Source organism: Uranotaenia lowii, chromosome 1, assembly GCF_029784155.1.
Source record: "Uranotaenia lowii strain MFRU-FL chromosome 1, ASM2978415v1, whole genome shotgun sequence".
NCBI classification, from domain to species: Eukaryota; Metazoa; Arthropoda; class Insecta; order Diptera; family Culicidae; genus Uranotaenia; species Uranotaenia lowii.
Genome location: NC_073691.1, coordinates 200,551,869 through 200,577,361, shown reverse-complemented (window position 1 = coordinate 200,577,361; position 25,493 = coordinate 200,551,869). Strand labels below are relative to the sequence as shown.

Sequence of the window (25,493 nt, the reverse complement as noted above, 5' to 3'; positions counted from 1 at the left end):
TTAGAAAGAAAATGCTTTCATACATACACCTTGGTCACACTGGAATTCAGGGATGTATACAGCGTGCAAAGCAGATGTTATTTTGGGTTGGTATGAGTTCAGATATAACCAACATGGTATCAAATTGTTCGACTTGTGAAAAATACCAAAGGTCCAATCAGACACATAAACTGGTTACCAATGAGATACCTACTCTGCCCTTTGAAATAGTAGGCTCTGATCTTTTCCAATTTCAAGGTGACGACTATTTGTTGATAGCAGATAGTTACTCAGGATTCTTTGATATAGCGAAATTACCCGAAATTACCTCCTATTCAGTCATCAACCAGCTCAAACGTTGGTTTTCATACTTCGGAATACCAAGGATAGTGTACACTGATAATGGATCTCACCCGAATAGAAAAGTATGGTGAAAAAACCATGAATTCCGTATTCACAAACCATAAATTATACGGTTTACACAATGATTATTATTGTCCCCGATACCGTGAATGCACATTACAATTCATAGTTTACGACCATACATTTCATCGTTTTGGCGAAAATAACCATGAAAAAGGGGTATTGTTATGCAGCGTGACCATGAAAAAAATGGCGATTTTCCATACATTCGGAAGCTCAAAAATATGAAGTTTATGGTGATAACAGCTTCCACTTTTTCATAGTAAAACCATGAAAACCCGTTTAATTACATTGTTTTAACGAAGATGGTAATCATGGTCATTCTATGGTTTATAAATATTGTTTGAACCGTGAAATTTCATGGTTTACAATGAATAATTTATTGATTGGAACATTTTGCTAAAGTTATTACTCATTTCAAGGAATTTTATTCTTGATTAGTCGTGCTTGGAATAATTTTGATTTACGTTTATTTAAAAGCACAACCAAACAGGAATATTATTCCTTAAAATAAGAATAACTTTAGCAAACTGGTGAATTTAAAAAGGAAACTCGAAATAATTTTATAGTATATTATAATTTTTTTGAGTATCTCACAATAATATGGCTATTGGATTTCATGAACATGTCCAATTACGTGATACCGTAGTTTGACTTGTTGCTGAATTATCGTTAGCAACTTTACACAGCCGGGTCGTACTCCTGAACAGAAAAGATCTCCATGACCAACGTTTAGGTTATCAAGATATCAATATTTTCTGGAATATTCTCCCACTTTTCCAGGCAATCTTTACCGCCCTTCACATTGAAGGCCCACTTGCAGAACTCCGGTTGCCAAGGCGTGCCGTTAATTTTAAGACCATATAGCTCAATGTACTTATTCTGCAGATAGGTGCAATTGTTCAAGTGCTGATGAATATTTTCCTTTTTCACTACCTCCGCTAGGCTCTCCTGAAATGAAGAAAAATTAGGAATGAAACATCCAAAATTTGTAATTGAAAGAAATATATGAATGAGCCCATCACAAACCTTCGAATGACCAAGTGTTGGTATTTCGTCAGCAATAGTAGAACCAGTGTTCTTGCAGCAGCCTCCGGTGCCATATTGAAGGGGCTGCGCGATCGAAGCTAAGTTCATGATTTCTCGCTATGACCAGTATGTGTTTATGCGGTAGTTTTTTCTAAAAATAAAAACGATTGGTTAGATTCATCATTTGGGTTCGAATGAAGTTTTTACCTAGCCGATTGTTGAAATCGATGACCCCGTCCAACTTCCCGCACCGATTGAAATCACCGCATGGACAAAGATATCTCCAGCCGGAATGTCCAACTTGATATGGTGGTTAAGTGAGAGTGTATCCGACATACTAACCCGGATCTTGTTGGCGGGGACATTCCCAGTCGGAAGTGAGTGTATCCGACATACTAACCCGGATCTTGTTGGCGGGGACATTCTCAGTCGGAGGGTAAGCTTCGATTCTAATGACACAATTTGGAAAGTTCTTCCAAGCGGGAGTTGGATCTTCCGTAAGAGGATTTCTCGCTATGACCAGTATGTGTTTATGCGGTAGTTTTTTCTAAAAATAAAAACGATTGGTTAGATTCATCATTTGGGTTCGAATGAAGTTTTTACCTAGCCGATTGTTGAAATCGATGACCCCGTCCAACTTCCCGCACCGAGTGAAATCACCGCATGGACAAAGATATCTCCAGCCGGAATGTCCAACTTGATATGGTGGTTAAGTGAGAGTGTATCCGACATACTAACCCGGATCTTGTTGGCGGGGACATTCCCAGTCGGAGGGTAAGCTTCGATTCTAATGACACAATTTGGAAAGTTCTTCCAAGCGGGAGTTGGATCTTCCGTAAGAGGATGGATATTTCATGATATTTCCGGTTTGATTAACGATAGTACTGGCACAAGATACTGAATTGGAAAAAATTTAACTTTAAAAAATGGCGCGGACGCGGGGTCAAACAAATCAAATTTCTACACGAAAATTTGCAAATACGTAAAAAATGCAAAAGTTTAACAATGTTCATTTTGGTTTGAATTTTGATTTTATCATGAAGTACACAGTAACAATAATAGTCACAAGAAAATTATTGTGATACTGTGCATTTCATATTTTCGACAACTATGAAATATTTTGAAATAACGACATACTTTATGGTGACTTTGAAAATGATGGTGGTTTTATAATAAAAAGTGGTTTAAAAATATTTAGAAATTACGATGAAGTTGATTGTTCCATTGAAATTTATTGTTCAGTTATATTATTACTATGATCCTTGCTATTCGGGCAGTATTCTTCGTTTGAATTTTCCAAATTTTGCCGAGAATGGTCGTTTGATCATGTAACATCCAGCCCACTTTTCCCTAGAAGTAATGGCCTTGCGGAAAGATTCGTGCAAACTGCTAAAAAAATTCTGAAACGTTGCTCTAATGATGGTACTGATGTTCAATTGGCATTGCTTCATCAAAGAAACACACCTCGAGACGTGTCACTGCTATCAGCTAACCAGAGATTAATGGGAAGATTACTCCGAACTCCTCTCCCGACTACCGATAAAGTCCTACAGCCGAAGATCATAGAAAATGTGTCTGCCAATTTAACGAAATGTAGAGAAAAACAAAAACTATATTTCGATAAAGGTTGTGTTGATGCGCCGGAGTTTGAAGAAGACCAAATGATCACCATGCAAAACCCGAAAACCAGAGCTTGGGAAAAAGGAAAGGTGGTAGAAATATGTGAACAACCAAGATCATACGTGGTACAATTGTCGAATGGCCCGAAGTACCGCAGAAACGCTCGTGACTTAAGACCATCTAAAACACCCGAAGATTCATCTTGTACTGGTATTCCAGATGAATCGAGCGAACTGTTCTACGAACCAACAACGACACTCCTCAACGCAACCCACACCGATATCCCCCGCCGAGAAATCGACACCCGTAATGCTGACGTTCCAATCAACGTTGAAGATGCGAGAACGACCGGACAGCGGACCAGAAGCGGGCGAGAGGTTCGAGCCAGAAGAGATAGCGACTACGAGTACTATTAGCAACGTATTTGAAGGGGAGATGTGACGAGAGTAACTCGTCTGTACTTCAAATTATCTGTGTCATACTTCTACCTGTACCACTACAATCATAACATATCCATCCTTTGTACTTATCGTTGAATAAACCTCAGTTCTAACTCAACCTTTGACTCGTCATCATTTCCAATGTCACAGCAACGCTGCCCACGGGAAGTAAACAACATCCGGAAGTTTCCGGACATTCCAAGCCGCTCACCATTTGATGACAATGACGGACAGAATTTTACGCTGACACGGTGAACATGCATTCTATTATGAAGTTCCTTCATAGTCTTCCGGTAATTGTTCCGGAACGACATAATTTTGCGACGTGTTCGTTGGTTGCTGTTCCGGTTCGGACTGAACTCGCTAAGTGTTTTCAGTCCAACAAAGAGAGTTCAATTTTTAGTTCATAAGGTCGAACTCAGCTTTGATCCTTCGCCGAAGGAAAAAAAGGGATCAATTTTGAGTTCGCAGTTCGAACTCCGTTTTGATCCATCGCAAGGAGGAAAAAAGGGTACTTAACTTTAAGTTCATAGAATCGAACTATGTTTTGAACCTCGGTCATACTTAATTTTGAGTTTAAAAAAAAGAGCGTGTAGGTTCGCTCGAAAAAGGGACGGAGTCGCCCTGAGAAAAAAGTCAGTTTTGCGAGAAGTTCACCAATACTCTCAACGTTGTTGTCAAAACATTAAACAGCTGTTTTTGGCTGAAAACAAAACAGTTGAAATAATGAACGGGCAAATGATTATTGCCGCGATTTTGAACCTCTCAGCCAAGCAAAATCGTACTATCTGCAGTCCAGTGCAATCCGGACACGAAAAACGGCAATCCGGATGTGAAGAACCGAATGAAGAAATCCAGAAGGAAGAACAAAATGACAGCTGCATGTAAACATTGCGCTCGTTCTCACGCACACCTACGTATGGAATAACTCGAAACCCGAAACTTGCTTTTTTATTCTGACGGTTCCAGAGCCAAATCCGGAATCAAAAAAAAATACGCCATTAGAATGTTTTTGCGATCGTCGCTCTATCCGCTATTGCAGTGCGTGGTAGATCGGTTGAAAATAATAGCATTTCTGATCAATAATCAATGAAAGTATTTATAATCCCTGTGCGTAAGCCTTACCTAAATTATGCTTGACGTTTGAATCTGACCGACATCAGGATCGACATGAAAGTAAACTCTATACGTAATTACATTAACGCAAGTTCTTATGAAAAACACAAGAAGCGGCATTATGAAAAATAATGAACACATTCACTTCATTGGTCTGTTTTTCATCGTCATACAAAGGACTCTCTAGTTGTGGAGTTATAAGTTTTTGTAATAGTTAAATGTGATTTCGATCTTCTAAATCGTAAGTTTGAGTAGAAAATCATTTTTTGTAAACGTTGAAAACAATTATTTACTCAAGTACTTTTTTTTGTTAACTTTTCAGCATGCTGACCACCGACTAAATTAATTTTATGAATGGACCGGTTGCTACCGAATAACTTTATTGGTATCGAGTGTTGATGTGCTGCTGATAGTGATATAATTTGAAATAAGTCGGCCGAATAATAAAATTAAAGTTTTAAACATCAAATTTCTTGAATTATTTTCACCAAACGTGACATTTCATGTTTTCATAAGACCCTCTTATGAAATGCGAAAATTTCTTATTGGAGTAGGTGTTCATTTCAGAATTCATTCCATCATAAGACAATCTTATGAATTTCAATGTTTTTTCTTATGGCGCCACTTCATAAGAGAATCTTATGGCATATATAAGAGTATTTTTCTGAGTGTTTGTTTATCCAAAACGCTAACTTTTTCCTTTTTATTGAAGACACCCACCAACATCATTTTTTGCATTCCACAAACGGTTCATACTTCGTTAAGCGTTTGTTTTATGTGCCCAGCCCTGCGAACACTTAAAGCGCAATAATATAAACAACACCTTATAAATGCAATAACAGATGCGCGCACGCGATAATTAATTTAAATCTGCAAGTTTTTATCATTTTACATTGTGTTAAATCCCAAAGTATTTATGCGCAAATAAGCAACGACACCAAATCAGGTTAAAATTTTCCATTTTTGTAAGACGAGTATCTTGCAATTTTCTGTTGACAATCTCCCGATGCGTGTTCAAACGGATGCCACCAGCATTCGCGTGGTGCCGGGAAATAAGTTGCTTTTCTGTAAGTATTTAAATGTACTTTGTTTGATAGTAATGTACTGGCTTATTTAATAAAAAAAAACTAACCTTTGCAGCTATCGGAAATGAATTGAATTTATTGCACCTGTCAGAGGATGGATTCACTCGGAAAAGCTCGCTCCGGGTGCCGGAAGTAACAGACAAAATTCGAGGCATTGACTTCAGACAAGAACGCTCAAATTATGGTGCTGATGGAAGTCTGCTGGTGCTGTTTCATGCCGGCTACCGGTTGTTCACTGTTCTCTTAAATCAAGTAACTATTGAAAAATTGATTAACGACAGCCAGATAGTTGTTAAAAAAAAATCGTTTTTTACAGGACAACACATTCTCCGAATGTAGCCATATACCATTAAAATGCAACATGACAGCTGACATGTTATTTTTCCCGAGCAGTTTGTCTGGTGAAAACGTGTTGCTGATGCACTCTCGCGACCGTATTGACGATTGGATCAGTTGCAGTCGACTCATGTCAGATGGGTCTACTATCTGCCTCATTACGGCCCATGGAGTTGCCATCCGACTCACTAGGTTACGATGCGGCGCCTGGTTCATCGATAACCGCAGCATTTGTAAGGATCGGTCGACCTTGTACTGTTCGACGATCGTGGGAGATCGATGGGACGATTTGATGTTTCTAAGCGGAACGGCATTGGGCCTACTGGTGGTTTGGAACGTGCACGGGCATACCTTGTGCAGCGTATCGGCTCACAATGGAGTTATCTTCAGCATTCAATGTGATTTGGAGCTCGGAATGCTTGTGACTACGTCCGATGATCGTTCGGTAAAGTTTTGGACCATGCGAGCTCACAATGATTTGCAGCTTGAACTTAACGAAAAAAAATATTGCTTTGGTCATACGGCCAGGGTGTTTCATAGCCAGATCGTGCGAGAAGGCGATATAGTCGTAGTTGTTTCTATTGGAGAGGATTCCAACATTTGCCTATGGAGTTTGGATGGTGAATTAATAACAAAGAAACGTATGGAAGATGGTTCAACTATTTGGAATTCAGACTATGATTCGCAATCCCAGACCGTTTTTACCTGTGCGAGCAATGGGAACATCGGTAAATTTAACATAGCCGAATACCTTTGCCAAACGAGTCAGGTTCTATTCGAAGATATAAGTCCAGCGGTTGGTAACGAATACCTGAGTAAAGCAAAGTTTTTAGCAAACGATATGATGGTAGCTGTGACTAATCTAAACAGAATTATTCTGTTCAGCGAATCGAAAATATTGGCCTCTTATACAATTACTTTCAAATGCAGCATACTGGACACATTTGAAAGTCGAATTTTTGTCGCAGGCGGCAGTTTTCTCAGTGTATTGGCGTTAAACGAAAAATGCAATACTATAAGTCTAGTCGAAAATCTTGAATTGAGCTTTGTCTCTGATCAATCAACTTCAACCGGTTCCCCAGTAAAGTGTAGTATAATTCGTTCCCTACATTGTTGTAGATCCAACGACTTGATACTTTGCGATAATAACGGTCGATGCTTAGTGTATGATTTACAAACACTGAAAATCAAATCATCACACCAACTGCCAAAATCCGCTGAACGATGGCTTACATCTGTGTATTGTACCGAAAATCATCTCCTACTAGCGGATCGAAACGGTAACCTTTTTCTTTTTAATAGGAAAAGTCCAGAACCAATCCACAAACTATCGCATCTGCATGGGAAACTTGGAATTACTCAAATAAAGCAGCAAGAATCAACACCTAGTGGACAATTCCTGGTCACTTCCGGTCACGATGGACAATTGAAAACCATCTTCCTTCACAATGCCAAGCAAACGCTGCAACTGTTTAGCTCCCGGAAAACGCCTATTACCTGGATTGATCGAATTGATAATGGCTTGATTGTGGGTTTCAACGATTCACATTTCGTCGTGGCAAATGGACAAGAAATACTGTTTCAAGTAAACTGCGGCGGAGGTCATCGATATTGGGACTGCCGGTGGCCATCGCGATTGATTTTCATTCAGCACAAAAGACTAAGGCAGGTTAAACTGCCGATGGCTATATCGGGGCACGGAGGCTGTGATCTGCTAACGATACCTCGGTTCGGTTGGTATGCCAAGGCATGCAATGATGCAGAAGTGGTTGAGTGGAGCGAAACCGTTCGATTGATTATTTCGGGTGGCGAAGATAATATCATTCGTGTAGATCGGCTAGCAACAAGTGGGGACAGAGTGGAGGTTGGTTTTCATCCGTTTTAGTTGTTTCCCTACTGGATACTCAATATGTTTTTGTTTTCAGATGGTACCCGGTATCCAAATCCATAGCCACATATCCAGCATCAAAGCATTGCTTTGCATGGAGCACCCATGTGAAAGAGGAAAGTTGTTACTCATCTCCGCCGGAGGACGTGCTCAGCTCTGCGTTACAACTCTTGACATGCTAACGATGCGCCCAAAGGAAGAACTTCGCTATATGCTTCACGCCTCGGACTCTGAACGATCCCGGTGGCGCACGAATCGCAACGTCGCATTCGATCCCGAAACACGGTTCATGTGTGTAACTGCAGTTTCAACAGCGCCACAGGAGCTCAAATTATTTGTCGGCTGTTCGGATGGTTTTTTGCGCCAATTTTCATTGTCAACGGAAGACGATGGTTCTTACAATCTGCACCCAACTGACGAAGTTTACTACGGAAAGTGTTTTCTTCGCCTAGCGAAGCTCATGATTTCTGGGAGATCGGTGATTCTGACGATGGCCACTGATGGTTTGATTTGTTTTTGGGATGCCGAAAACGCGGAGAAACCTTTGTACCAGGTGGAGCATCATTCGAGTGGCATCAATTCGTTCGATATTTGGCAACTACCGAGGGAAGCAGGATTTCTGTTGGCAACGGGTGGTGATGATCAATCCGTGGTTGTTAGCAAAATTTACCTTGAAGCAAACGAATTCAGGTTCTGTATAGAGAGCCAACTCAGATGGGAGGGTGCCCATAGTGCTCAAGTTACCGGGATTAAATTTGCCGGACCGAGTTCTCTCTGGAGTACGAGTGTTGACCAAACCGTCCAACTTTGGTGCTTCGAAGGGTTCCAAAAGATGACTACATTGAAACGGCTAGCGACCTGCGTGGCTGATATCAAGGGCCTCGTAGTGTTGCCCAGTGGACCACCCACCGCTTTTGTTTACGGGTGTGGTTTCGAATTCCTAGATTTGGATGAAGAGTCTTGAACACGAAACGAATGTAAATTTATTAAGTTATCCAAGTTTTGAATTATTGTGTCAGTGTTTCCTTTTCATATTCATATGCATTTACAAGATATGAAATAAAAGTTATTTTTGAAACATATTTTATAATTTGTTTTTGTTAAAGACAGTAATCCCCCAAAAGATGCTATGATATAAAAACGATTTTCGATTTCTTTTTTCTGTTTAATTATTCAAGTCAACAAACAATTTGGAAATTTGATTTTCATTCTAAAAAACTAGAAATTCCTTCATATAAGGAGGAGTGAGAATAAGTTTTAAAGCTATTTAAGTATGAGAGAAGAGAAGAGAGAACTTAATTTTCGAAGTCGTTTTCGTCACTTCAATAAAAGTTACATCATGAATCAACCTCAATATTGCTTCGATTTAATAATAAGAATAAATAAATCGATCATTGCAATTAACCAAAACTCGCCTACGCTGATGATCTGACATTGTTTAACGCAATTGAAGGCCCTGAATATTCTGCTTCTCTGCAAAGAAAATTAAACTTTTCTGCATGCCACTCTCGGCGCGCATTTCTTTTCGGACCATTTAATCGCTTGTGTGGACCACATAAAGGATTTAGGTGTGGTTCTTGATCTTGATCAGTAACTTGACTTCAAGACCCAGAACTGACTACATTGGACTTGGCCCTGCTTGCTCTTTACTCTTACACAGATTTCCATAAGAATGACAGCTAATCGAAGTGAAATTGGAGTGAAGGCTAAAGCTTTCCCGTTTAACACACCAGAAATCGTATACCGGGATTGCGATCGCGCTCGTCGCCCATAGTTGATGAAGCTTCGCGAGACCTTCCAGATATGACAACCGCTGCAATCTCCTTTGTCTATAGACTCACTCAGATTTTTTGTCTTCATGCACCAACTGTCGGATCCGCGCCATATTGAAAACTGTATTCCTTCACACAGATTTTACGTGAATGAGTCATTCAAGCTTACGTGAACATCACATAGAATGCACAAAATCCCTCTGTACTTGACGGATCACTGGATTCTCACGTAAATCGAATGTGTCTTTATTTTGACAGCATTCAACTATATGAATTTCACGTAAGGATCAAGTGATTTTTTTATAACTCCTAAGTGCTTCACGTAAACCAAGCAAAAATTCACGTAACGAGTGGCTACGTGAAAATCCAGGTAAATTTAACGTTCCTTTTTCGGCTGAGTGCAGTTGTTCTGACGAAGGGGAGTGTAGAGTAGGGTTACCATATCCTGCAACGCCAAAAAGAGTACATTGAGAAAAAAATTCAAAATTGTTAAGACAAACGCCATTCATTCAAAAACCATGATATTTAAGGTTATTCATGTTAAAAAGAACTGCATTTGTAAAAGACCTTTTTATAGAGGCGTGTATTTTTTTTATTTTTTTTATATATATATAACTAATTAATCTTTATTAGGCCAATTTACTTTTACAAAGTTTTTATGTGCCGGGGTTCAATTTTGATTTAAATTTAAAACTAGGGGGTTGGAAAGGGTTAGAGGATGTTGGAGGGAGTTCGGGAGGGAAAGTGGGATTTTTAACATTATTTTGCCGTTGTGCGGCAGAAGCTAACACATTGTTCTCTTGCCCAACTCTATTGTTCGTGGAGTCGGGTGGAGAAACAAGGGGGGAGTTCTTCTTCCGAGGGGGTGAAGGGGTTGTCGGTTGGATAGCTGGTGGTCCGGTTGCCGAAGTAGTATGGTCACGTTTTGGTTGCTGCTGTTTTGTTGATTTTTCTTCCGGTTGTTGTTGTTGTTGCTGCTGCTGCTGTTGTTGTTGTGGCTGCTGGTTTTTTTTCGAGTGGTGTGGAGTTTGTGGGTCGTTTTGTGATCGGATTATATTGGCATAACTGTTCTTATTTGTGTTGTTTTTTACTTGTTGGCGTGCTGTGATAAGAGGCAAATTTTGTTCTACACTGATTCGAAGGGCGTTAGATTCTTCAATCCATTTCGGACATGTGCGTTCAGATGGAGCGTGGTCGTGTGATTTGCATGTATAACAAAATTTGGAGCCTGTGCATTCACTGCTATCATGTTTTGAGCTGCTGCAAATACTGCATCTACGATCATTCGGACAGCGTTTCTTCGGATGACCGTAGGAGAAACAAAGACGACATAACAATGGCTGTGGTATGTAAACGCGGGTTCGTACTCGGAGGAGGCCAAAATCCACAAACTCAGGGACGATCGTACTGTTGATGGTCAAAACTAAAGTTGGTGTACCGATTATACCTTTTGTCGATTTTTTGGTTATTCTTCGCACTTCGGTGATTTTTTGCGATAGCAACTCTGCCAATAATTCCGCCTCGGTCATATCGATCACTTCCGAACATCTAACGACAAACTTTCGCTGGTTTAGATTGGGATGATTACCTACTTCTATGGGGGTTCCATCGGTTAACTTCTTCATATCTTCTAGCTTCTTGCCCTGTTCTCTATTTCGTATCTTCAAGACGTACCACTTTCTGACACGATCGAAAAACGCTCCATCTATTTTACCGGCATGTTTCTCTATGGACTTTCCCACTACAAACGGGTTCGGAAGAGTATGTCCGTCACAAGCTTTGAGGTATAAGTAAAAAAGCCGACCATACTGATTTTTCGGGTCGAGCCATTCCGGTATGGTCCGACCCGGGTAGTCTCCGGGAGACGGACTCATCACAACACTTTGCACCGAACTTTATGGATCGTAAACTATAATCGTGAGCCTTTTGAGATAATATCGAGAGCGCAAACAAAACGTCCGATCTACCCGAAGGCTGAGAGGAAACTGATTTTTTTTTATTCTTTAGCAACATAATTGCAGATTAATGCGCTTTTGATTTGTGCACTCTGCATTTAAACAAGTTGTTGCTATGCATATAGCAAACTGTTCGGGAGTTCACTGCATACTCAAAGGCGCTAATTTTGAACGAAACTTCTCAATTGATTGGAACCATGAATGTACTCGTGGTTCATTCTATTGGTAGGCATCCTTTGAAACATTCAACAAAAGAAGCAAAACAGAAGTGTTGTGCAACGAATTCATAAAAAATTAGATCTCTTGTATTTATAAGAATACAGTCTTCATCTATAGGAAGAAAAAGTAAATTTATTTACCTACCTATCTACCTAAGGGTCCAGCGCCGATTGACCGGCGCATAGGGCTGAGATAAAAGATCTCCACTGCTGGCGATCCGGAGCCAGCGTCTTCACTTGCTGCCAGCCAAGGTTCTCGTCAACTGTGCGGATTTCAGCGGCTAGACTTCGCCGCCACGAGCTTTTGGGCCTGCCTCTTCTTCGATGCCCATCTGGATTCCAGTCAAGCGCCTCTCTGCAAATCTCGTTTTCATCTCTTCGCAGCGTGTGCCCAATCCATCTCCACTTACGTTCTCGAATCTCGATTTCTAGCGCCTTTTGATGACACCGGCGATGAAGTTCAACGTTTGAGATCCAGTTGCCAGGCCACCAAGCGCGGATGATGTTCCGCAGGCACCGATTCACAAAAACTTGCAGTTTTCGCGTCGTCACCGCATATGTGCACCAAGTTTCACACCCGTACAGCAATACGGATTTGACGTTTGAGTTTAAGATTCGGATCTTAGTTCGTAGAGAGATCTGGCGTGACCGCCAGATGTTTCGGAGACTCGCAAACGCAAATCGGGCTTTTCTGATCCGGGTTTCGATGTCCTTTTTGGTACCACCATCAGGCGTAATCTGGCTACCAAGATACTGGAAGCACTCCACTGTCTCAACCTGTTGTCCAGCTACCACGAAATTGGAACGATTTCCTGTATTGATTTCCATCGACTTGGTCTTTCCGACATTGATTTTGAGACCTGCTGCCTTGGAGCAGGTGCTTGGTGAGGTCGTCGAGTTTGCTCTGCATGTCTTGTTGTGTTTGGGCGAGCAAAACAATATCGTCTGCCAGGTCAAGGTCGTTCAGTTGCTCCATGGTTGAAGGATTCCACGGCAATCCTCGGTTTGGTCTACAGTCAATCGATCCAGTCAAGATCTCATCCATTACGATGAGAAAAAGTAGCGGTGATAAAATACATCCTTGTCTCACTCCAGCAGTTACCGGGATTGGTTCGGACAAGACACCGTCGTGCAAGACCTTGCACGAAAATGCCTCGTACTGTGCTTCGATGAGATGGACTAGTTTCTCTGGGACCCCTCTTCGTCTAAGAGCAGCCCAGATGTTTTCGTGGTTCAGTCGGTCAAATGCTTTTTCGAAATCAACGAACACCAGCAGAAGAGAGTCCTGGAATTCGTTGAATTTATTTGAGAAAATTTTATTGAATTCCTTTCATCAAAAAAAGAGTACATTTTGAAAAAATTTACAAAAAGAAGAGTACGCTCATTTCTTAATCGAAAAAGAGTACATGTACTCTTAAAAGAGTACGTATGGTATCCCTAGTTTAGACATGTGTAGTTTGTGTAGTCTTTTTTGTAAGAAATTTTAATAGACTTGCTTTGTATAGGTACATTAAATCAATGGGATCAACATGTAATCCATTGATATGTTATCAAATAAAAAAAATGCGAAATCGAGCTACAAACCAATGTGAAAATAAGTCAATCCGTTGGTAATTTTAAACCTATTTTGGCTCGGAACTTTTCGGAGATTTGGAATAAAAACACACGATTGGATTTACTGTTTCTAATCCCTTTATTAATCATTTCCATTGGCATATGTCTTATGTATGTAGTGTCTTTTCTGTGTTCTTGTATAACTATGGACCTAGCATTTCATCAAATAATAGTGTTATTTGTTCCTTACGCTTCCCACCAGATTACTGGTTTTCATTCGCTGCTTTTTAGTAATTTGTTAGTTTGTATATACCAGTGAAGTCATGCGCTATAATAGCTACATCCGCGAGCCTTTCAACGTCACATGTATGTATCTTGCGTTCTCTTATCTCTTGTCGAAATTCCTTCTTTTTTTTATTATCGCCTCTATTGTAAATTTTATTGGTGTATTAATTGCTGTTTGTTAAGTGCAACGCAAGCAATGCGCCATTTCTTTCATTGTTGGTTATATCCTTATATTTGGTAAATGTTATCTCCAAAACTTTAGATTACATATTTCTGGTGGTTGTATGTTATTACTAATTGGTTTAAAATGTTTCAAGCCTTTCTTCCAGTGCTGTGACAATTTTCACCATCATCGTTTTTCGATGCTTATAGTGATAAATTCCATTATTACATATCTACGCCTTACATGTTACTGTTTTTTTTGTTCTTTTCTTTCTCTCTAGTTTAGGTGGTAGCTTGTTGATTAGACAGTATAAGCAATTAAAGATAGGTCAAACCTATATCCACAAATAATGGTATTATTTTACACAAACATAATCCAATCGTTTAATTCCCGCTTGGAATCAGGGGTTTTATTTTAAAATTTAAATTTAAATAGTGCCTGGTTTCAGAAAAATAAGATCGACTGAAGTATTTCTTGTCAATAAGCAAAATATTGTCAATTCAAATTTTTACTTCATTGTTCATAAATTAAGATTTGTGTATCGATGTGCATTAATAGAAAGATGATGCTGATCATAATAACAAGTGTAATTTGAAAGGTTTGGATAACAATTGAGTTGTAAGGTGAAAACAAAACCGAAAAACTCAAAGCATCCCACAAACACGCAAACACACGCGGATTCAAATCTGCACATAAAATTGGTTTTATTTTTTGTATAATTTATTTCATTTGCAACCATTTAATGGGACTCGATTTCAATTTTTTGTTTTGGCACACTCGCTCGACCGCTTGCCCGTTTCATCATCCAGGTAATATATATGAAAAAAAAACAATATAATGACACGCGTTTGTTTTAAGGGAGACGATAACGAAATCGATCAAAGGCCAAAATAACAAATCCCACTTTAGCAATCGTAATATGATCGAACTTATATTTCAAATACAATATAATAAACTCTGTTATTCCTTATTTCAAGCCAGGATTTTGTTTTTAATTTACGATTGTTTAACTGTTAAATGCGTACGACACTAAACTATAAAAGAAAAAATATAATACAAAAACATTATCTTAAATATTATGTAATATAGACGACAAGAAAATATTACGTTGAAGAATGATGGGCCTGTTCATTTTTTTTATTTGGCTCTACACTGCCGTTGGAAGCATAATTGTCACAAAAAGGCAAAGCGAGAAAAATGCGATCAAAGTATCACAAAATTACTTTGCTGTCAACCCACAGTTTCGCAATTTTTGTTGACTTCAATGCCGTGGTTCTCTGAAATATACTCCTATCATAAGAGCCTCTTCAGTGTGACAAATATGCGTCCATTCGTCTCAGTGTGACAATTTGACTTAGATTTTTTCTTGAAATTTCTAGAATAAACTTTATGTTTCGACAAAGAATTTCAATAATACGTATCAAATTATGACGATTGGCATCAAAAAATCAAAAACGTCGAAATGTCACATGTGACAATTATGCGTCCAACGGCAGTACACCACTTGTTAGCACTTCCGTTTCCCGAATATGCAGATTTATCGTTCCACAGAAATACGAAACTGTCAACGAAAGGGCAGAAACAAATCTAATTCCAATACTGGCGTAGGACGCAACCAAGCATTCGTTTGAGATAACGAAATTATCTCATCCCAGTTTAAAACAAAAAAAAACATCCTAACTAACTACTTCATTCTCTTCTGCATACAATCTTTCCTACAATTTCTGACTATTTCTGTTTCATTTCCAGAACGAAACTGCCCCTGTATGGGCATTCTATTGTCTATTATTGCTGTCCTACGCAAATTCATCGACTGCCTCTGTAGTTTCTTCAATTGCACCGTTCCCATTGACCGTTGCATTGCCGTTGGTGATAACCACTTCCACCTCCGGTACAGCGGGTTCAACTACTTCAACCTTAGTTGTGACAGGCACGATGGATTCCGCCGGAGCTGCTACTGCTGCCACAACCGTTACTGGTTCCGTTGCGGCATTACCGTTGCTTCTGACACTGTCCATGTTCGGGACGTAGTCCATGGCCATCAGGCAGGCAAACACGGTCATAATCATCTTCGGCTTCACCTCAGCTATGTCCTCCGGTAGGGCGTACACCCGGGCACCGATCTTACGTGCCATAGAGACCGCGTATTTGGCATTCTCCAGATTTTCCTGTGAAGAAAATGAGGGGTTTGTGAAAAAGTTAGCTACGCAGCCTATTAGTTGTAATTAGCTTTATAGTCAGGTTAAGGAAAACACACTTCTTTGCTTCTAAATTAATGAAACAGGTTTGTGAGATCGTGATTGATATCAATAAACATAAATATAAGTACTAAAAAGTAATGCTACATATAGCGCTCAATCACAATTCAATAGTAATTTCAATTGATTATTTAAAAAAAAAGATTCCAATAAGATTAACTCCAGCTCGATAAAGCAGAGCAAAAGCGAATTTGGAACTTGATTCTATTTTTAGCTGCACTTTCATATAGCGAGAGAATCAATCCTATAAGAAGGCGTTACGGACTGTTACGCTAGAGCAATCCGAGGTTCACTCTCATTCCAAAACCTAGAGAGAGAGAGAGAGCACATTTTTTTCCTCAAGCGAGATTTCAAACCAGAGAGGTTCATTCATCCCAAGAGAGAGCGCAGTGGAAAGAGAAGAACAAGCACAAACCTAGTGGGTGGGTTGGGTGGTGTTATGCACAAACCACTGAAAGCACAATTTTCTTATATCCAACAATCTTTAGATTCTTTGACTAACCTCTGCATTTCCTCCATCCTTCACGTTGTCATAGTTGATGCTGCCCGGTTTGATCGAATCGATCAGATCGATCACAATCTTACCATCGGCAATAGCCGAATCCTGGAAGCTCTTCAAACTGGTAGTCTTGCCGGCATTCTTCAGCTTCGTGTTAACCCACTGCACGATTTCCTTCTCGATTATTGGATTTCCGGTATTTGCCAATCGGGACAAAATCGACAGAGTGTAGGCACGCATCAGCTGCCAGATCAGTGCTAAAATAGTACAAAAAAATCAGTTAGAAAATGATTTGAAAAAATCATTGCATTCAAAAGCCGTACCCAGCGTCAGTGTCGCGTTGCCGTCGCTCAAATCTTGTCCGGCAATTCCAACGAGGGAGAACTTCAGCTGCTTGCCCAGTTCCACAGCGTAGTTGCAGTTTTCCAGCTTTTCCATGAACTTGCGCAACGGCGTGAACTTTTGGTGCACCTTTTTCCAGTTCACGATGCCCGGTTGGATGATGTCGAACAGCTGGAAGATGACCAACCCATCGGCCAGATCCGAGTAGAGCCAGTTGACGTGCGGCTTCACGCCCATCGAGTTCATCCAGTTGCGGTAAGCTGCGGCAAAGGTACAACATTAAATTGACATGAATATTGTAGGGATTTCGTTTTTATGTTTCATTTTTTTTAGACGAAACTTAAACTCTTCTGAGGTAAAAAATACTCACTCTTTTCTTCACGCGTTTCTTCGATCGCTTCCAGACCCTCGATTTCGTCCGGTTGGTCCAGGCCCGGATGGTTGTTGAACAGGTTAGCAACAAATGCCAAATTCAGCTTGTACACGCCGTTGACCACATCCTGGGGGGTAACGAACGAGCGGCAGTTCAGCTTAGCCGCCTGCTGCAGCATCATCTCGGCACGGTTAAGAGCATTCGGTTCCTGATATGGTTACAAATCGGTTAGTTATTTCATTTCTTATTTTTTTAGCTTTAAAACAGAATCTTACTCGGAGAGCTTCCAGTGAAACGCCAGCATCTTTGGGAGCAATCTGATTCAACAGATAGCTGTACACTTCGGAATCGGATATATCGGACTGGAAGTTGGTGCAACGGCGAGCGACCCCAGCACGCTCCAGATGATGATTGACCCAACGAAGCAGGATTGCCTCGGGCGAAAGTTTCAGCAGGTCCTCCACTTGTTCACCATCGGCTAGAAGTGCGGCAAGTCCTGGACAGCTGTCCAGTGTAATATGACTAAAAAGACCGATTCGGATGATTTGCCATAGGAGACCTAGCACCAGATGTGGTTTTCCCTTGGCCAAATCATGGGCATCGATATTTACAATGTTACATCCAATGGCCTGCGACGACACCAGCGCGAGGGTCAAATTTTCGAACTTGGTGTAGACTGTAAGGTTCTTTTTGTTGATGGCTCGTTCGTCGATCGTATCCGGACAAGAATGGTTGATAATTTTGCACAGCAGAATACCATCCTTGATTTTGTCGTACAACTGTTTACCCTCCGCATCCAACGGAAGCAGATGATTCAAGTCCTGATCGTGCGCCAGATTGGAGTTGATCCAATCACTGAAGGCGAGCTGTTCTTCGATGCGTACCGAATGGGTCGTCCCGACTGCCGAAGAATCGGACATCCCTCCGAGGGTTTCCAGGTTTTCCTTCTTCGAAACGACGGTTTTGAACGTGCTGGCCACGTCTTTGGCCTTGAGGTCCAGACAGAGCGCCTCAAACTCATCGTAGGATAGTTTGCCCAAATGTTGCGACCGTTGCTTATTGCTGTACTCATCGATCATCAATCGTACCTGGTAGCCTGGCAATTTGAAACCCACCTGATCCAGAGCATCCTTCAGTTCCTTCAGCTCAATGAAACCATCTTTATTTGTATCGATCTGGGGAAGAGAGAACCAAAAAAAAAATACGTTAATTCCAGGGCAAAAAGAAATGTAACACCATCAACTTTTATCATGAAATGGGATAGAGAATGTACAACGTCAGCCAGCAGAGATAAACGATTCCATTATCAAACGGGTAAGTACCGATTTTGTTTATGGCATATGTTAATCGGGTCTTAAACTTGACCACCCACATAAAGTCGTGGTTAGAGGCCACCTCAACGTGACAATCGGGCAGCTAATTATGAGACTGTTTGAATGCAAGTCGGGGAATGAGCGCGTTCATTGCACGCACCTCCCGTCAGCTGATGGAAACCATGCTACTAAACCCGACCAACTTATGCGCTGTGCTCGAGCTGTTTGGCTCAACCAGTCATCGGTGTAGCGCCTTGTAGGCTGACATGCGTACGGAGTTTATGTTTGGGGCTTGTTTTGAAAACGAAAATAAAGGCACGTGCTGCTCATATAAAAAGCCTAATGATGCTACTTTTTCAACACGTGACTGATGAGAGTAAGGATTAGGCGAAGCAGTTTAACGACGATGCTGCTAATTACTGGTAGGTAACTGTAACGTAATGTTTTATCGACTAATTCGTAGATCTAAATGTGTTTCGCAATGACCACTGTTTGCAGTTTGATAGGTCAATCATGCCTTTCTCCATTAACCTTTCGGATGGTTAGTAACCTGAATTTTTATTTTTGAAGTGGATGTAAAAACTACGCAAACATAGATGATTTGTAAAATACGAAATATTTTCAATTGACACCACATGGTTTGAAATTAATCTTATACACCTCAGTCGTGTAGCTTACGTTGGCATTCAATCTGTTTCTCGAATTAGGTGCAATTCGGCTTTTATTGCATGGCACCCAACAAAAACAACAAAATACGGTAACATTTATTTTCAGTTCTTATCGGCAGAAACTCAACTGCGAAAGCTTAGTGGCAAATTGGCGTATACGTCTGTCGTTTGTATAAAACAACTCAAAATTTTCACCGCTTTCAACAACTTCGTAGAAAATTTTCGTTTTATATCACAAACTTGAAACTTACTGCCATTTCATGTGTTGGTTGGTCTTCGAGTACTTAGGTGCCTACATCATCATCGACATATCGACATCAGTCGTCCTCGATAAGAGAGTGCGGTTATCATTGTCAAGTGTAATTATCGCTCGATATCGCACGCTCGGAAAGCTGATCGAAGGACAGTCAACAAAACTAATCAAGTCAACTCTAACGAGGAACTTATTCCACTGATGATTTGGCATTTGTTTAGTATGGTTTTTATCAGAAACCATTTCCCATTTTTGCGTCCAACAAAATTTTCAACTTTGCGCATATTTCTTTTAGAAATTCCCATAGAATTTGAAGATCAATCAAACTATGTTATACTCTGTATTGTTGGAACATATTGGTCCCATGTCAGCTGTAATTGACACTTTTATTGAAAACAAGAATTTCGATTGGATAACCCTTCATTTTTTTTCTCGAGTTTAAAAATTTGAAAATTCGAAATTATGTGAAGATACACTGTATCAAAAAATTGTCCGTACAGCACGTACCTTGAAATCCAAACAATCGAAAAGTGCACTTTTTCAGTCAATAAAAGTACTACAATTACATCATTCGCTGCAGAAACTATAGTCCTTTTTGTAGATCAGTATTAAAAATGTTTATGAATTAAACCGTAAAAATAATCCAATTCATTTTGTATAGAAAGTCCCAAAAACGACGTCAAAAAATTGTCCGTACACTGAGAGCTTTGTCAAATATTAGTCAAGTAAACAGTTATATGTCAGTCTGTCAAACTCAGAAACGTGAGTTGAATCTCAGCAACGACAATTTCCAGTGGTCTGAGCGATAAATACGGTAAAAAGAACTATATCTAGCATAAATAAGTAGATTTTCGTGTGTCCGGATGTCAACGGGTATTTTCTTTTTGAAAATCAGACATTTTCCTGTTAATTAAATCCACAAAAAATAATAAGAAAATGTCTGCTCCTCACAAAAAATTACTCGTTGACATCCGGAAACTAATTGCTGACATGAAGAATGACGGTTAAAGCTTGTCCGAAATTGCAGGTATAGTAAAACGGCCACGATCGTTGGTTCAGTATGTCCTTCAGAACTTTAAGAAGACTAACTCCCTGGAGACCACTCCAGGAAGAGGCCGCAAACTGAAGCTTACGGATCGTCACCATCGCATCATTGTTTGGGAAATCAGTCAGAATCCTAAAATCAGTGCCCCGAAACTAGCAGACAGCCTGAAGAATTTTGAAAACATACAGGTTAATCCTCAAACGGTACGGAACATACTTCATGAGAAAAAATACCGAAGACGTGTTGCTCTGAAGAAGCCGTTTATATCTGCTAAAAATAAGAAAAAGCGGCTGCAATACGTTCAAAAGTATGTCCTGGAACCGGAAGAGTTCTGGCATAACGTCATATTCACTGACGAAATCTTATTTAATATTTTGAGTATGGCGTAATCCAAATACTGAATTGGATCCGAAGTCTTCTTAAAGTTCAGAACCGACGATCATGGTCGTTTTACTATTATATGCGTGATTCGAAGATAAGTAAATAAATAAATTTCGGACAAGCTTTTATCGTCATTCTTCAGGTCAACAATCAGTTTCCGGATGTCAACGGGGTTTTTTTTTTTTTTTGTGAGGAGCAGACATTTTTCTGTTAATTTAATCCACAAATTGTTGAAAGCGCCGATGTGGTCTAGTGGATAGGCTGGCGCGAGTCTGGTATTGGTACGCCAGGCGTACTGGGTTCGATTCCCGGTATCGGCAAGAAAAACTTTTGGGTTCGAATCCCATAAGCGGGCCGACAGGTAAAAGATGTGTTTCATTATATAACTGACTATATAATTTGAATGTTCAATCAGTATATACACGGATGCCGGAATACCTGTAAGTAAGTAAACTAGCCCACCTGATTGATTCGTTCTTCCAAAATATACCTACATCATCAACACACGCAATACATTCACCACATAACAGTTCATACGAAGCCATGGGGTCCATACCATTATGGTGGCGCGCTGCATTGGAGATTTGTCGAACCTAATAATCTAAGGAATGTATGTGAACCCATACTTAGGCAGAAACTGCGGTGAATCCGTGCACCCAGGTGGATTACCAACATACATACATACAATTTAATCCACAAATTGTTGAAATCTACTGATTAAGCTAAATAAAGTTCATTTCACCGTATTATTTATCGCTCAGACCACTGGAAATTGTCTTTGCTGAGATTCAACTCACGTTTCTGCGTTTGACAGACTGACATATAACTGTTTACTTGACTAATATTTGACAAAGGTCTCAGTGTACGGACAATTTTTTGACGACGTTTTTGGGACTTTCTATACAAAATGAATTGGATTATTTCTACGGTTTAATTCATACACATTTTTAATACTGATCTACAAAAAGGACTAGTTTCAGCAGCGAATGTTGTGATTGTAGTAAAAAGTGCACTTTTTGATTGTTTGGATTTCAAGGTACGTGCTGTACGGACAATTTTTTGATACAGTGTACATAAAAAAAAAGTATGTTGTGGCCAAGGTTACCACGTTATCGAGCATATCGTTTGGTCATGTGGGGTCCACCTAGCCGCTAGAGCGAGTTTAATAGATTCCTTTCGGGCCTGGGGAAAACCACCCTGCACCACAGTAAGAGATGTAGTAGCTGCGCTGCGATAGACATTGATTACTGTTGGAATATGAAGAGCCCTAAAGAACGAACTAGTTTCGTTAACAGTTGGAACAAGAGAGAGAAATTTATTCAAAAACTTAACACTGGCTACTATGATTATTTGCTACTATTAAACGCCTGCTGCGTTCAACACTCCTCCTTAAATTATTCAGGAAGTACACCGATCATAGTACGAAACTTTTCAATCGCTGAAGCGGCTTTGCCAGGACATGAGCAACGCCCTTCTGCTTTAAGTCACGAACGAAGAAGTATCGTGGTGTGTCAATATGCTTACTTCGTCGTTCGCCCTGGTCATTGTCAACCATTTTTAAGCAGCTCTGGTTATCCTCGAACACCCTGTCTGGGCTAGACACATCTCCGATGATTTCGCTAACCAGCGCAACGAACTCGACTTCAGTTGAGCTGAGGGACACACATGCTTGCTTCCTGGATCCTCAGAATATGATACCTCCTCCGAAAAATACTGCATGGCCAGAGTTAAATTTTCGGTCCCGAGCATCACCGACCCGGTTCGCATCCACGTACATCGCCAATTCGCCTTCTGTGGAACCAAGTTTCAACTTGAAGTCGGCTGTTGCATTCAGGTATCGCATCACACGCTTTGCCTCATTCCAATCCAGGTGGGTTGGGCAGCTGGATTTTTGAGCTGGGATGATTGTACAGACAACCACGTCCGGCCTGGTTTGAACAGCTACGAAAAGCAGACCTAGCTACCTCCAATAAGACTGAGATATCGTTCCTGCTCCCCCTTCTGCTGTAGGTAGCTCTGATCAAGAGAAATCTAGCTGGTTTTGGCCTCTCCGAAACCAAATTGTTGGATTAACTTCCGGATGTAAATACTGCTGTTGGCTAAGCTTGAACCCACCGATCCAACCCAAAACATCTTAATTTTGAGTTTGAAAAAAGAACCAAACTGGCTTGGTGGCGCACGACCTTACCATTTCCATCGAGCTTCTTCTTGAAAAGCCATATATGTACATCCAACGGCCTTATGGTTCGCAGGAAGTTCAACCAAATCCCACGTGCTATTCTCGATGAGCGATCTCTTCATCTATTGCTTCCTACAAATGCCTAGCGTTAGACGATTTCAGGACTTGAGTGAGAACGAGTACCACCAAGGATTACGTTTGGAGCATCAGCACTAACGTCCACCAACGTTCCGATTTCGACCACGCTTCCTTCACATGGATATAATTCGAAGAAGAACTATTTTTCCACGCACTTTTCGGTCCTTCATCGAGTTTACGACTGGCATGTTTCCATCCTCGTTCGGTATCGGCTTTCAACCACGTCCCACAAATCCTTCAGTTCGAGAAAACTGTGGACAGCGAATTGCCCTCTAGACAAATTTTCACAAATAATTACATGTTCGAAATATACCTTCTCCTAAAAGCTATTGATCTTCGTCTATAATCTTTTTATTTTCATATTTCCCTATCTATTTCCTGTTCTCTTCAAAATGTGATGATCTTAAACAAACATTTGTAAACATACGAAACGAGTTTTGCTCCTTAAAATCTCAAGGTATGAGCCGATAGACTGAGTCGATTTGTGTTCATTTTTGAATTTCTCAAACCCTGGGGCCTAAAAAGCTTCATTTTGGTCCAAAACTCATCCATGATTTTTTGCAAAATTTTAAAGTAAAGTTTACATGAGTAAATTTGAACTTTTAGGTTTGTATGTGAAAATTAAATATTTTGTACTGAAATATCAACATCATTTTTGTTTCTTCTGTGAAACGAAGCCAGTTAATGGTTTTTGTGCCAAATTATAATTTCCTTCAAGGAAATTTTCCGTTGAACAACTTTGTAGAATATCATAACTTCGTATCTTTTTATACAAAAAAGTTATGAGCTCTTTAACAGGTGTATGTCTTTTGGCATTGATAAACAATAAATTCAATTGACACCACTGCTGGGTGCCTATAGCGAGGTATTGCAAGACCACTTTTCATGCCATACTTCGTGGGGCATAAGCAGTGGTGTCAATTGAATTTATGGTTTATCAATCCGAAAAGACGTACAACTGTTAAAGAGCTAATAACTTTTGTGTCTAAAAAGATACGAAGTTATAATATTCGACAAAGTTGTTCAGCGGAAAATTTCCATGAAGAAATTTATAAATTGACACAAAAACCATTAGCTGGCTCGGTTCCACAGAAGAAACGAAAATGATGATGATTTTTCAGTACAAAACATTCAATTTTCCCATACAAACCTAAAAGTTCAAATTTATTCATGTAACCGTTACTTAAAAATTCTGCAAAAAATCATATATGAGCTTTGGACCAAAACGAAGCTTTTAAGACCCCAGGATTTGAGAAATTCAAAAATGACCCCAAATCGACTCAGTCTAATGAGCCAAGATAAATCGGGAGTGTATTTCCGCTGGAGAAGAAACAAATATGGCAATTGGCAAATCCGCTTATTAAGTGCTGATGGGAGACTCCTAAAGAAATGTACTCAGTTTGGAAAAAGTGTAAAATTAAAAGGTGCAGATTTTGTGGCACGGATGGTGAAGAAAATAGAAAGTCTAGCAATTCGAAGGAAACTCAAAGGTACCGAAACACGAAAGCCAAGCTAGGAGGACTGGGAGAACAAGAGAAAATTTGGATCGATGATTGGGAATTTCACTTTACGAATTTTCAGTGTTTCGAAAGATTCCCACAATGGATGAAAAGATAAGTATTTCCATTTAGTTAATGTTCGTTAATAATAATCGTTTTGAATATACGAAGTTTCGGTCTTCGACAAAGTTGTTCAGCGGAAAATTTCCTTTAGGAATTTTATAAATTGGCACAAAAACCATCAGCTGACTTGGTTCCACGGACGAAACAAAGTGATGTTGATTTTTCAGTACAAAATATTCAATTTTCCCATACAAACCTAAAAGTTCAAATTTACTCATGAAAACGTTACTTAAAAATTTTGCAAAAAATCATGGATGAGTTTTGGACCAAGACGAAGCTTTTTAGACCTCAGGGTTTGAGAAATTCCAAAATGACCCCAAATCGACTCAGTCTATTGCTTAATGAACATCGATAACTACGAACAAACCAGCGTTTATGTAAAGTTGATGTTTTCAGATACAGACCCCTGAGGGCCAATCCGGAAGGTCGCATAAAAAAAAAACAGCGATAAACAAGAATCATATCACGTAAGTTACATAGTTATTGACATTTTTTATCACAATCATATTTTAATAATAGCTTCTATTTTCTTGCAGGGTGTCGGCTGTTCAACTTCCAC

The 25,493-nt window shown here is 39.9% G+C and overlaps 2 protein-coding genes and 1 pseudogene across 2 annotated transcripts in view; 1 reads left to right on the top strand and 2 right to left on the bottom strand.

Annotated features, from left to right (window-relative positions):
- Nucleotides 1–397: 397 nt before the first annotated feature.
- Nucleotides 398–2,163, bottom strand: LOC129738292 (UPF0046 protein T07D4.2-like; annotated as a pseudogene).
- Nucleotides 2,164–5,466: 3,303 nt separating this feature from the next.
- LOC129739665 (WD repeat-containing protein 6-like) lies at nt 5,467–8,998 on the top strand. Its single transcript, XM_055731153.1, has 4 exons — nt 5,467–5,674; nt 5,748–5,944; nt 6,009–7,892; nt 7,954–8,998. Exons 1-4 carry the CDS (start codon nt 5,614–5,616, stop codon nt 8,878–8,880), a joined length of 3,069 nt encoding a protein of 1,022 aa, XP_055587128.1. The 5' UTR covers nt 5,467–5,613; the 3' UTR covers nt 8,881–8,998.
- A 4,537-nt stretch (nt 8,999–13,535) lies between these two features.
- Nucleotides 13,536–25,493, bottom strand: part of LOC129743851 (plastin-1-like) — a 38,025-nt gene continuing 26,067 nt past the window's right edge. Inside the window, exons 2-6 of the mRNA XM_055736061.1 lie at nt 17,611–18,510; nt 17,333–17,543; nt 16,944–17,222; nt 16,624–16,877; nt 13,536–16,031 (exon numbers count right to left, since the gene is read on the bottom strand). Of these exons, the coding sequence (XP_055592036.1) occupies nt 15,660–16,031; nt 16,624–16,877; nt 16,944–17,222; nt 17,333–17,543; nt 17,611–18,510 (2,016 nt within the window). The 3' untranslated portion in view covers nt 13,536–15,659. The remainder of the gene's footprint in view (nt 16,032–16,623; nt 16,878–16,943; nt 17,223–17,332; nt 17,544–17,610; nt 18,511–25,493) is intronic.